General features: G+C 43.0%; 1 protein-coding gene across 3 annotated transcripts in view; it reads right to left on the bottom strand.

The window, feature by feature from the left end:
• ripor1 (RHO family interacting cell polarization regulator 1) overlaps positions 1–14,857 on the bottom strand; it is an 83,462-nt gene that overhangs the window by 25,378 nt on the left and 43,227 nt on the right. For 2 of the 3 annotated variants that reach the window (XM_080736055.1, XM_080736054.1), the window contains exons 2-8: positions 12,658–12,781; positions 10,334–10,477; positions 9,695–9,773; positions 8,887–8,910; positions 8,687–8,740; positions 3,049–3,198; positions 1,071–1,134 (exon numbers count right to left, since the gene is read on the bottom strand). In XM_080736055.1, the coding sequence (XP_080592181.1) occupies positions 1,071–1,134; positions 3,049–3,198; positions 8,687–8,740; positions 8,887–8,910; positions 9,695–9,773; positions 10,334–10,477; positions 12,658–12,755 (613 nt within the window). In that variant the 5' untranslated portion in view covers positions 12,756–12,781. Of the gene's footprint in view, positions 1–1,070; positions 1,135–3,048; positions 3,199–8,686; positions 8,741–8,886; positions 8,911–9,694; positions 9,774–10,333; positions 10,478–12,657; positions 12,988–14,857 lie in introns of those variants that run through there. The other variant, XM_080736053.1, reaches the window with a different exon arrangement.

Genomic DNA, 14,857 nt, shown 5'->3' with positions numbered 1-14,857 from the left:
ATTGTGACATTTTATATATATATATACAGGGTATAAAGCTTTTGAAACAATTTAAATAGCGTTATTTTTTAAGAAGTTTGCATATGAAAAAAGGTAGTTTCATGACAGTACACTAGTACAAGGTCAACTAAAAGCATACGCCCAAGAAAGCCTATGGCAATTGTTTCAATTGAGATCTCTTTTTTTTTTCCTCCAACTCATAACATTGAATGATGGCAGAACAGGTGTGTATCGTCACAACTCATTTATTTATCAGCAGAGTGGATGAGTGTTGCCATTAAGTGACATTGTTAACATAAGTTACAAAGTAAAATTACAAAGTAAAACAATCCCGTCTCATTAGTTAAGAGGAGAATCAGATCAGATGAACGTAAACAGGAAATCGCGCTACGATCAAGCCCAAAAAAGGGCTTCCGGTCGGAAGTAGGGGGCGTGGCCAGGCATGTTGTCTATATGAGGGATGGAAAGTAACTTTAACTGGTGCTTACATGATAATATGTAGGAGCGTCAATGTAAGAAATACCCGTTTCGTTTAATGGCTACAGAGATACTGTGTACCGATCTGCATGATTTTTAGACAACATCTGTAACAGGGCCAGTCTCCAGCCACTGAGGCCACTGAGGAGAAACGCTGTTTCAGACAGACAGATTTTTGGAAAATTATATGTTTGATGATCCTAACACAAAGATTTGGCGGCCCCCTGTAGTAACTCTGAGGACCCCCTGTTGAAGACCCCTGATATAGGGTTTAAGTTGTAACCTACCAAGGAGAGCAGGAGAGACGAAAGTACAGGACAGGAAAGGAAAGGAGAGGAGGAAAAAAGACAGGAGAGGACAGGAGAGAAGAGAAGAGGAGAGGAGAGAAGAGAAGAGAGGAAGACAAGAATGGAGAGGGGAGGAGAGGAGGAAACTACAGGGAACTGGAGGGAAGTCAAGTGGAGAGGTGGAGGGAGGACATACCGATCAACTCCACATCAAGACAGGAATGAGAGAGAGAGTCGGTTGGGGGAGGAGGGCAGGGGAGGGTGAAGGCAGACGAGTGAATTCTTCAGCCCTCCTTCATTCCTTACCTTTCATCTTCAGATGAAACTCCCCCAGCTGGTTCTCCAGCTCACCCTCCAACACACACATGTTCTGAAGGAGAAGGTGTGCAGGGGAAATCATTACGATGTAAACCGGCATACTTTCAACACCGCAATCTTTAGGTTTTCATATCGAGAGAATGAAAGAGACCGACGCGCACGCACGCACGCACGCACGCACGCACGCACTCACGCACGCACACACGGAGAGTGAGAGAGAGAGAGAGAGAGAGAGAGAGCACCTGTGCTGTGTCAGGTTACATTACTATTTGCTCTTTGAAATCGAGCTCTACACCTGTCTGTTTCTCTCTCCGAATCACTCCATCCCTTTCCCCTATTCTACTTCACCTCCTAAAACTTTTCCAAGAAGAAAATAAAAATCAAACCTTGGTTCGAAGTGGAGCCGTGAAATTGAGCACTTCCAGATCTATGTTTTTGATTCTATGTGTTCCCCCCTGTGTGTGTGTGTGCGTGTGTGTGCCTGGCCTGAAAACAGCGCCCCTCCCTTAACATGTGTGGTCATAAAAGGTACTGTTCGAACTCAACGGGACATTTCTCACTGGTGAGACAGGACACACAAAGCCACTCAGAGGGAGACCATGGGCTCCGCCCACGGCTCCAAAAAACAAAATCACTCAAGATGATGAACAAGCCCAACAACACATGACCTTGTAGTGCAACGTACAACAAAGTATATACCTGTAGGGTCATACGGTGAAGTGCGAGGTGTGTCAGAAAAGTAACAGGACTGTGGCAGCCACGCTCATGATGACTCAATGCTAATGGAGTAACCGCTCATGTCACTGTGGTGCACAACATCTCACCACTATTCTGTTATAATGTTGTTCACATCTCTCACTGTGTGCTTCTGTTCCAGGCTGTTGTGTAACAATACGGCTGTTACCCTCCGTCAGGCAACTGGAGGTGGCACAAACAAAGAACAAACAAAGAACTAGAGGTTGCATTGAGCGCGGCGTGTGCGGGCGCGTTGTTGTGGAGGAGCAGCCATGACTCTCCACAGAGCCCGCCTGCTGCACTTAACCTGGTATTGAAGCCTGGAGGCGATTGACGACCTGCTGGTAGAAGTGCTGGATTCTGGTCGCAACCCTAACCCAACTCGACCAGGAATTTCAAATTGATTCTTTGCTCCATGTTTGTGCCACCTTCAGTTGCATGACAGAGGGTAACAGCAGTGTAACTACACAACAGCCTGGAACAGAAGCACAGAGTGAGAGAAGTGAACTAACTATATTATAGCAGAATAGCGGTGAGATGCTGCACAACATCGTGACATAAACGGTTACTAAATTAGCATTGAGTCATGAGCGTGGTTACTTTTCTGACACACCTCGTATACTACTCTCCTCCCTATTACTCTCATACGCCTCTCTCCCCTCTAAGCGTGATGTCATAATCTTTATTTATCCCTCCCTCTCTTCTTCTGTCCCACCCAGGGGTGTCACAAGGGGGGGAAACGTGGGACTGAGTTACTAGGGCCCAAGGTGGAGGGGCCTTAATTATTTTATACTTTAGCTATTGAAAAATAGCACATATACAAGCTCACTGTGTGGCCACGCTGCAAGCTTGTAGATCTGCTATTTTTGAAAAGTCGTGAAAATGTGTGCAAATGTACTTTTTAAGCGAACATTTGTAACTCAAATATTGCTTCTGGGGGGAGGGGGGGTCTGAAACTCAATATTTTGAGATGGGGGTCCGTGGCCAAATACATATAATTTTGGGCATCCTTCACATGAAAAAGTTTGAGCACCACTAACATAGAAACATTCAAAATACCTTAGAAGGATTTGAAATATTCAAAGACCTACACATTTTTCAAAAATAGCAGATATACAAGCTCACAGCACGGCACCGAGAATAGTTAAAGCACAAAATGTGATTGAATCCTTGTTACCCAGGGCCCAGAATTTGGTGCGACACCCCTGGTCCCACCTAATTCTCTCCTTACCTCGGTGTATTCCTTGTATCCTTTGTTGGCTTCAGACAGACTCTCTCTGGCCTCCTTGCTGCCAGTTGCGTCCGTGTAGGCCTTCACCATCTTGTTGGCTCCATCTCTGAGTCTTCTCTGCAGACAGTACGCGTCATAGAGCTCCTCGATCTGAACACAGGAAACACATGTACAGTAAATAGTAAGTACAGTAATAAGCAAACAAATATTAATACGCCCAGTAAAATCCCCAGTGTTCATTTAACTCAGAGAGTCTTGGTAATAATTATCGCTACAGAGCTGGGCTCCTCTGAAAACCATTCGTTGTCCTATTTTTATTTCAATGGATTTTATTTCAATGGATTCAGTTACAGATTCAGTTGGATGGATCATGGATGCTATATTGATCATTCTCAACACTAAATGCTCAAGTCTGCGTGCTTACTGTCATATTTCACGTGAGTAGCAAGTACTATACTTTCCGGCAAGAATGAGAACGGTACATACTGTTAGGCCTACTGCAAACTTTACGTGTACGGGAAAATAGGTCTTTCCTACTGCCTATGCCGGCAACGTATGTTAATTACTTTCCCGAAAATGTAACGTATGCATATCTGAACATAGTTATAGACTCTGGCCTTCGCCTGTCCGTAATTTTTACAATTATGTAAAAATTGCTTACGAAACCAATTCTGCATTTCTAAGGGAAGGCATTTCCGGTAAGTTAATTCTAGTGGCTGACAGTATCATAGTGAGCTGGTTCCACCATAGCAAAAGGTTCCACCATAGCAAAAGGGTCTGTTTTTGAGCGGTGGTCACAACGCTCCTATACGTGGCCGTGTGTGTGGGTATGTCTGTCTGTCTGCGTGTCTGTCTGTCTGTATGTAGCCTACAGTACCTTTTTTGACCACACATGTTAAGGGAGGGGCGCTGTTGTTCAGGCCAGGCCAGACACACACACACACACACACACACACACACACACACACACACACACACACACACACACACACACACACACACACACAGATGGATGGATACCAGTGGCGGCCTGAGTGACATGCATTTTATTATTAATATTTTGTTTAATATTGTTTTAATATTTTTTATTATATATATATACAGGTATATATATATTTGTTTTGCTGTTGCGCGGCCTCCACGACCACCGCTCAGTTCACACGGGTGTGATTTTTACAGTTAAACCCAGTTGAGTTAAACTCAGGTTTTTACTGCATAGACATGCAAGGGCAAACTAAGCAAACAGGACAACACGAGGCAAACCAAAGTACGATTAAAAGAGTGTCAAAGCACATTAACATTGCTTTCATGACCATGCATATCTGTGCCACTCAGTTGAGCCGACTTGTTCATAACATCATATCCTGTTGTCAGCTGTAGTATCACGCCATTGTCAAAACAACTCCTCTTGAGGATGAAGTGACAGAGCAGTAGCGCATCAAGCATGCATTAGAGCAGTGGTTCTCACTTCTCAAACAGTGGTGCGGAACCCATTTGTGGTTTGTGGACCTATTTTTATGGGTCACAACTTTCACAAGTAGATATCACTTTATTTTTAATTTCCTACATTTTGTTTTTAATTAATAGTTGTTTCAAAATATTTTCAAAATATTTGAAATGAATTTTATGAAAGAAAGAAAAAATAAGAAATTCCATCTCTTAAGAAGTAGTAAAAATGGCAGATCTACAAGCTATTTTCACCGGGTCCCAGAGAGCCAGTGAATTTTTCTCTAGCTAAAATGTTTGGGAACCACTGCATTTAGAGGGTGGGAGTTTTTCTGATGACTTTCTCTGACTGCGTTAATGTCATTCTGCCTGCTGGGAGTCTAATGACCTCAGAGAAGTTAGTGCTGCCAAAACCAGAGGCAGCTCAGCTGACTGCAATGCAGTCAAATCAAACAGGGCAGAGCTAGCCTGGTTTTATTATGTCCGTTTGGCTTCATTCAGGGGCAGTAAATGCTGGCACGGCTTGGTGCAGTATGAGAAAATAAAGAAATAAAACTGGCGAGCGGGTGTTTAACATTTATGTCATTTATATATTTGATGTAATATTTTCAACGTGAAGTGGCTGGTGTGCTACAAAGCAAAGACAGTGAATGTAGAAACAACAACATTTTATTTATTTTAAATAAAAGACAGCCATGCCTTTTAGCTAGTGCTTCATACTTTTTAAATACCAGCACAAACATACAGTAATTGTTTCTTATTTTGTCCTTTTTATATATTGATTATTTTCTAATTCAAAATGAACATTATTAAAACATGGTTAACTCATTAACAGGGTAAAACATGGCCAGTCATTAATATTTTGTTGATGGTTAAGAATTAATCAGACAAGCTCCCGAAGTAAATAGCAGAATAATAGTATGTATGTATATATCACATGAACACACCAGTTTACAAATACATCTATACAAACAATGTTCGTCTTTATATGTTGTGATTATGTGTACATGCGTGCATGCACGTGTGCGTGCATGCTTATGCTTATGCTTATGCTTATGCACATTTCGTTTATAGGCCAGTACATCACAGTGTGTCTTTCTGAATCAGCAAAGACTGTAAAGGCAAGCCTTCTTTCACTGGTAATATCATGCACTACAACAGCACACGCACACGCACACGCACGCGCGCACGCGCACACACACACACACACACACACACACACACACACACACACACACACACACACACACACACACACACACACACACACACACACACACACACACACACACACACACACAAACACACACACACACACACACACACACACACACACACACACACACACACACACACACACACACACACACAGTCACACACACACAGCACTCTACCTTCCTCTTTCTGTCTCCTAATGTTTTAAGATGCCAGGTTCAGCCATACGAATGACCCAGGGCCATTTCTTAGAGTCAAATGGATTCATAAAACACACACAGAGCTAGGCTACTATTTTATGAATGCAGGAACATACTTCCACTCCATTTATCTGCTTTCTCAGGTCAGAAACCCAGGGAGAGCCCAGTTCCAGCACCACTGACCCTACTTCACATTCGTACACTTACACACACTCACAACTGGGAGTTATCCAGTACAGTCACGGTCACAGCTACACAGAAAATCACCTCGTACTGCTTCTTGTTCAACAATATTGTCTCCAGTGTTGTTGAGACCAAGTGACATTCCTACTCTCACCCATTTCCTCTGGAAATAGCAGATCTATAAGCTCATAATGTTGCTCATACGCAACATGTTGTGAGATTGTAGATTGTCTATTTCAGTGATTCTCAAAGTGGTTTTCAGGGACTGTCTAGGTTCCTTAATGGGGGTCTAAATGGACCCTTACAAGTCTGTAACTTTGACAGGAACCTGTACACTATTAAAGTTAAGGGGAGACCTTCAAATTTCAAAATGTAAGAACCACTGGTCTATTTTATGCACGCAGACATTGGCCATTCAATCAGCAATAAATGGTAGCCTGGGTCCAGTCCCCCATCAATCCCAACCCCACGGCCACTTATTCTAATTTACATTGCACAGGGTTCTCCAGAAGAGCTATTTCATGGTGGGGTCCGCAACCCAGCCTAATACAACACTACAGTATCTAATGATATGTGTGGGAGATACAAAAGGGAGAGATGAGGTAAAACCTCTGCAATGCATACGTTCTGCTACTGTAGGTCAAACCAAGGACTTATCACGCACGTCGCACACACACATGTACGCGCACACATACTGTACGTACACACACACGTACGCACGCACGCGCGCGCGCGCACACACACACACACACACACACACAGCAGTGCTGGCAAGTGACAATTAGTGTTCCTCTTTTCTATGGATGAAATTTTGAGAAATTAAATAAAGATACTGTAACATGAACACGCACACACATGTGCCTGCATGCAAGTACCGGTATGGCAAGTGCGTGCCACACACAAACAAACATGACTCCTGATTCGTACCCCTCCTAGATGGTGAACAACACACACGTGCGTACACACACACACACACACACACACACACACACACACACACACACACACACACACACACACACACACACACACACACACACACACACACACACACACACACACACACACACACACACACACACACACACACACACACAGAGTAGTCAGAGAGACGCCACAACTCTCCAGGGAGGTAATGAGGAAAACGGAGAGTTTAGACTAATAAACAGAGAAGTGGCCTTTAAAGCTGCTCTGCTTGGGGAGTACATAAGACAGAAGGAGGAAGGGGTTGCGGTTTATAAAACCTCACACAACTAAAGTTTTACCCTCCATCTGGGTGCAGTTAGTAATACCTAGTATAGTGGAGAGCCAGGTCTGTTTCATCTCCTAGTGGTCACCCAGTTCAACGGTACGCCGTTATTCTAGGCTAAGTTACTGCTGCTTTCTCATTGGATGTTCAATTAACGATTATTGCGACCTTAGGTCGCAGTTTAGTATGTGAACCGTCACAGTCTCACAGCTTGACCGTATCTCTGTCTGTCTGTCTATAACGCCTGACACTGTGGTTCCTCTGACACATCACTGTGACATCACAGGTGACATCACAGTGATGTCAAATACTCAGAGCAGGGATCTCCATATGGGCATAAAAGGCTGACACTTACTTATAAAGTACGTCCATTGAGTTCAATGGGGGAGTGGTGCTAGCTCAAGGATTGGTCTAGCTTCATCACATGATAATTTGGCTACAATATATAGGCAACCACACTCGCAATTTCCCAGAATTTCATCTTTCTAGTTATCTATTGCTGCATGCCGTCTTTCCTATTCCAACATTCCTGTATTTTTTGCGACTCATCACTCCTCAATGTGTTCGCTGGGATGTAGGGGAAGGGCTTCCTTATTGTTGTGGAGAAGAAAAAGTAGGTCAACAGATGGTTATTTCCTGCTTCTCAGCCAATCGTCTCATCAGGTTCTGAAGTTCTGACATACTGGAGGGGGGGGAGTGGGGGTCATCCGAAGGGGAAGTTCATAAAGGCAACAAACAAAACAACCAAAACCTAGCTGCCCTCAGCACCAAGGGAACACAATTCTGAGCTCTGATCTCTCTCTCTCTCTCTCACACGCACGCACTCGCACTAACACTAGCACTCGCACTCGCACTCACACACACACACACACAGTGTAATCTTGTCCATACAGGGTAGATGGGAAAGAGTCACAAATCGATCTTCTAAAAAAGAGTGTGTTCTTAACTTCAATAACGTGATTCTCACAGACAAGCATTTCCTCAATGTCGGGTGGAAACCTTGTATGTCCAAAACTGTCCATTTTTATCATTTAACTAAACTAGTGAAAACAGCCGATCTACAAGCACACAACGCCTCGCACCGCACTTTTGTGCGACGGCCTAGTCTGATGAAGCAGGGCTTTACTTCGCGAAAAAACATACAAATTTGAAACTTGGAGATACAAGGTTTCTGCCCGACAGTGATGATTTGTTTTGCTGATGTGGGAGTTCCTAACGCCAATAGCTGTTCCAACTCTCCTATGTACAGTACATTGACATAATGCAGGTTATAAGGTACAGTACTGTACTGTATATCCAACTTGAAATTCCAGGACTTTTCAGGTGTTAAACACTGAAGTCTTACCTTGCTGAGGTGGAACTCTAGCCGTCTCATGAACCTCTCTGTCACCTTGACTTGCTGTCAGAGTGAAGACAGACAAAAAGTTCAGCACAATTATACATCAGATTCCTGTCCTACTGCTCACCGTATAATGTATTTAGTAGTATACTTCTGTGTTCTATTGTGAGTGGCTGTGCCGTGGTGTTACAGAAGGGTGAGCTTACCTTGTCTAGTTCATACAAGAATCCCTGAAGAGACAAGACACATCAAACCATCAGTATTTATTTCACATAAGTTAAAATATACATTATATTAGTATGTACGGTACAGTATATATCTACTACATACATTTCAAGTTCTGTGTCTGAGTCTGTGTCAGGGCAAGCAGATATTCCCATGTATGGAATGGTCATTCGCAACACGTTCAATAATTCCAGCAACAACAGATAAGGCAGAGTTATCAGCCCAAATATGGACATGCCCAATATCAGCGAACATCTCTACGTCATATGCCCATATGGAGGTACCCATGGGTGGGGCCTGTGGGCCCAGATTATGGCCCAAAATGTAGATTCCTGCCTACAATGTGAAACAATGTTGTTAGACAAGAGTTACTTCACTGACCTAGGTGACTGGATTATGTAAAAAATTGGACATGCCTGATCAATTCAATGCTGGGTACCGAAATCTGAACTCACAGATAAACGCAATTTCAGCTTGTATATACATAATAAAGTATACTATACATTATATGAAACATAACATTTTTGGTAAATTTTCATTTTTCTTGCACACAGCTCTGCAAAGAGACTGGCCCTTCCAATCCATTGTCCCCCATCTGCGTGGGTTCTATCAATTGTTATAATTTACAAAAGTGCACAATAACTGCACAAAAATAAAAATATTTCTTAGGAAGTACACTTCTAAAAAGACTGTTCTAGTGTTCTACAGACCCACTACTGTAAGTGCACTATAGTGGAATTATTTATTCACAGTGGCCCGTCACTTTAAATTAAATGTAAGAAAACGTACCAGTCGTGAATTTCTCTTGGATTCTTTCATCTGTCTGTTGAGACTGTCCAACTCCATCTGGTGCCCATGGAGATAAGACCTAACAGGGGACAGGTAGATAATAGCACAGAACGTAGAAATGTCAATCATAGTTGAAACTCTACAAAGTGGTACCTATTAAAAATGACAATAATAAAGCTTTGCATTTCCATGTGAGGTTAATTCATGACTGTACCGCAGTGGTTCCCAAACACTGTGTCTGGACCCATCCGTGGGTCGTGGATACATTTTTATGGGTCCCTTTATTTTTTGTTTCCAACATTTTGGTTTTTGATTATTATCATTTCAAAACATTTCCAAAAAACATTCCCAAAAACAAGCTAAAAATGTAATTAATTAAAATTTAAATTCACTGATTATTGCAATAATTTCATCCAAAAATCCATAAATTATAAAACAAATGTTTAAGAAGTAGTGAAAATAGCCGATCTACAAGCTGACAACGCTCAAAGCGACACATTGTGAGCTTGCAGATCTGCTATTTTTACTAGTTTGGGTCCCGGGCAAACGTCTAATTTCTTTTTTGGGTCTTGAGCTAAAAGGTTTGGGAACCACTGCTGTACTGTATCTCCATGTTATGTTCAGGTTCTCTGCACGTACTGTAGTCCTTTCTTCAGGGCTTCATAGACCTCGTCCAGCCTCTCAGGCTGAGGGACTCTGGACGGACTGTTGGACATGTTGAACATCCTGCTGGCTCTGCTGGGCTTCCTGGTCAGACCTGGAGTGTTGAACACTGATAGGTTCCTGCAGAGATGACACAACGCCACTGTGTTGAGAATAGCATTGTTCATGTTGTCATCTTTGTCACCGTCATGATGAGCACAAATGCTGTGTTATGTTATTGTTGCCATAGTCATAATGACTATCAGCTAGGGATGGGATGATATGAACATTTCATAAAGAAATCGCGATTTAAGATATTATCGCGATAATACAAATCCTGGGATGGAACATTTGCCAAAAATAGCCGATCTACAAGCTTGTAGATCGGCTATTTTTTGGCAAAGAGATTTGATAGAGAGTGAAAAAAAAGACTGTATCAAGTATGTATATTATAAGTACCTTTTACCAATTATAGAGGGTTTAAGTGGTACCGGATATGCAGCTCGGCAAATAAAAGGTGAATTGATCCCAGTGCATGACCCTACTATCAGTCGCCTGCTAGTGTTGCCTTCTGTCTCACTTTCATTTTCTTTCTCTCTCACTCTCTCTCCAACCACACACCACACACGCACACCTACACGCACACGCACACACACACACACAGACACACACACACACACACACACACACACACAGTCCATCCATAAATATGTCTGCTTCTCAACTCGCTGTCTTCCCTTTTTTAGTACAGAGAGACAGGGGTCGATGGCTGGCGATGTTTTTTAGTGAGGGGATGTGCATGCTTTATGGTTTGTTTCAGCATCTTCATGTCCCCCAGAGGATGGTCCCTAATGATCTACTTTGTAGCTTAAAACAAACAAACAAAAAGCTATAGCAGAGACTAGAGGTTAAAACTAGAAGCGGGAGCTTTTACACTCTTTTTGTTTGTGTCTGAATCCACAGCAAAGGCTTCAAATGGCATCATCGTCATCGTCATCATCGTCATCATCATCATCATAATCCCCACCAACATTTAGCCATCAACCCTGCCCAGTACTGACAGAGTGCATATAAATCATGAACTACAGCAGCAAGATCCATACATTGTCAGACTATACACAACGCTGACAAGAGAGACAGAGAGTGACCCATCTGTCTTTCTAATATTCTGTCCAATCTGTCACTCTCGTAATTGGCTCATCTAATCAGAGTTGGTGTATTGAACGTGTGTGTGTGTGTGTGTGTGTGTGTGTGTGTGTGTGTGTGTGTGTGTGTGTGTGTGTGTGTGTGTGTGTGTGTGTGTGTGTGTGTGTGCGTGCGCGCGTGCATGCATTTCTGTGAGTTACTATAGGGGGTCCTCCAAATCTTTGTGTGATAGAAACCTTTTTTTCTCCTTTTTTATATTAACCACTTGAACCCTAGTGTCCATATTCTGAGAACTTTAGCTAAAAATAGCCGATCTACGAGCTTGTAGATCGTCTAATTTTGGCAAAGAGGTTTGGTGTACAGGGGAAAAAAGAGCACATTAAGTACAGAGTGAAAGGTCAAGTTTATTAAATATTGACGGTTCAAGTGGTTAAATATCTGAAAACACAAATTGCCATGAATCCAAAATACACTGATGACTGTGCTGTCAAACGATTAAATTATAATCTATGAAAATGTTGTGGGGGTCCCTGCTTCATCTCTCTCTCAACTAAGGGGTCCTTGGCCTGAAAACGTTGAAGCTGTAAGTAATCGTCTGTAATTAATAATCACTGTCATGATGTCTGGCTGAGTGACACTTCACAGTGCACGCTGACAGAACACCGTGTTTCTCTCCACTTACAGAGGTTAAGAGGTTTGAGAGGAGGAAAAGAGAAAGAGAGCGGGACAGAAGGAGAAGGAGGAGAAAAGAGGAGAAATGTGATGGAAAGACCAAGGGTGCGCGTGCACACACACACACACACACACACACACACACACACACACACACACACACACACACACACACACACACACACACACACACACACACACACACACACACACACACAGGCACTCACGTAATTTCTTTCTCCACCCATTTCGTTGAGCTTCAGAGGCAGGAAAATATGATCAACAATGAATAAGCACATACACAGACAGACAGACACACACACACACACACACACACACACACACACACACACACACACACACACACACACGTGACGCACAGACTGACTGTTGCATCTGACAGGATGTCCTGCGAACTCTGTATATTCCCTGTGTGTGTGTGTGTGTGTGTGTGTGTGTGTGTGTGTGTGTGTGTGTGTGTGTGTGTGTGTGTGTGCACATACCTGTATGGTTTGTCGTAAGAATTGACTCCGGCGAAGCTCTGGCTCCTAGTGATGGACCTGGAGACAGTGCGCCTCGACGGGCGAACCGACAGGGACATGGTGGACAGGGCACGGGACGGACTCCCTGGCGGGACAAACAGGAAGGAAGACATTTTTAGTGGCCGCGTACAGCCAAGGAGAAACGCTTCGGAGGTTACATGTGTAGAAATAGCAGGGCACGACAACGCTGAGATGGTAACGTGGCACAGCGTAGTGTACACAAGAAGTGTGTCGACACGGGGACCGCAGGGTTTGTGCAGACAACGCAGGTTAATGTTAAACAGGAAAGGCTAAACAGTAACATTAGTGGGGCCACAGAGAGCTCTGTGAGGGGAGGGTCAGGGGAGAGACAGAGAGAGAGAGAGATTTGGTGAATGAGGGCAAATGTTGTACCAACTTGAGACCAACTAGGGTCAAACCATCTGCAAGCTGAAGCCTGTTGATGGAGCAGGCAGGTGCCCACCAGAGTAGAGGGGATTCACACACACGTCAACTTGCTGGCAAAAGTAGATATTTACAGATAAAGCCAAATAAAGTTATTATGCTGTAATTTCAAATCTCCCTACATTCACTGTTCACAGTTCTGTACCCGGCGTTGTAGTACAGCAGTTGATAACGTACAGTATGAAATTAAAAATAGTGGTGACGCATCACCCCCCCCCCCCCCCCCCCCCCCCCCCTTGTTCCCTCAAGCTCTCTTTTTTCTCTCTTCCTGTGCAGCAAGGTCAAGTGGAGGGAAAAACGAAGTGAGAACATGGAAACGCATGCGTATACATGCACGCACACACACACACCACGCACACACATGCACACAGTTGCTGCTGTCTATATCCATATCTGTGCCACCCACATACTGTTCCCTCTGGGAAGAGCACAGCACGGCACTTTAGATACTGAAAATACATGATAGCATGATGCTGGGAGAAGAGAAGAGAGGAAGCTGTGATGTGAGGAGAGAGAGTGGGCGTGAGGGAGAGAGTATCAGAGAGAGGGAAGAACGAGACACACAAAAGGGACAGCTATAACTAAGAAAATGTGATGTACTGTACATGGAAACAAGAAAAAGACGAGTTGTATGATACATACATATAGCTGTAAACACGAAAGATATAATCAATATGGCAATACATCGAAATAGTTTATTTGTCAATACTGTATCGATACTTAATGGCGTAGTATCGCGACACTTTGAGGAAAATAAAAGATGTTCCCATGCATAGGAACCAATGGTAGAAGTCCGGTCCTGATGTCGCTGTACAATAGTAGCTACTTCCCCTTCGGTTCAGTGAGTGAGGTCTCTCGAGAAAATGGCAGCGAACGACAAAAACAAAAACACTGAAGCAGCGCCTTCAGCTTTTAAAGCTGATATATCGCAATAGTATCGCAATAGTATTGTATTGCAAAGATTCGCAATATATCGTGATACTATTGCATCGTGACCCAAGTATCGTGATACGTATTGCATAGTGAGATTCTTGCCAATATCCACACCTAACGAAAGAAATAAGTCATGTCTGAAATGGCACAGAAAAAGTACTGGTGTTACGAATTGACGTGCAGAATATACAGAGTAACCTATACAACTGTCTTGAACCAATACATGGATAATGCTAGTAGTAGACGTATACTATTAATAAACACTCCAGGCATGCTATTTTTACCAGTCATAACAGTCTTTGTCCTGGTCCTTAAAACGTGTATTAAAATGTTAAATCTGAAAACTCCACTCCAGTGAGCCATGGCAGGTGTTTTTCTCTGTGTTCTGATACATTTTGACATGCAAAGATAATATACGTAGATTCCTGTAGTTGTCGTAGTTCAGGAACTTTCCTGTTAATCGTTGGCTCTTTTGGAACACAACAACCAAAGTGGTAAATGGTAAATGGTACAAATTGTGAATTGGAACGAAACAAAAGCAGTGCAAAGTAACAGGTAAATGGTAATCTGAGTTCCCACAAGTTATTTTTTTAAAGTAAACTAGCATTGACTGTTGTTTGGCACTGCTTTGTTAAGTTGTGCTTTGAGTATTGCTTTTTTGTGTGTGACGTACCACATGCGCATTGAATGTTTCTTGGTCACGTTATTGACTGTACACAACAGCACTCTTTTTCTTTTTCTTACCTCTTTGTAACTTGTAACCTTTAACTGCTGTGCTGCCTCT

This window comes from Nannobrachium achirus (assembly GCF_963921795.1).
Source record: "Nannobrachium achirus genome assembly, chromosome: 11".
Classification (NCBI taxonomy): domain Eukaryota; kingdom Metazoa; phylum Chordata; class Actinopteri; order Myctophiformes; family Myctophidae; genus Nannobrachium; species Nannobrachium achirus.
The sequence above is the reverse complement of the archived record's forward strand: the minus strand, read 5'-3'. Positions and strand labels throughout refer to the sequence as shown.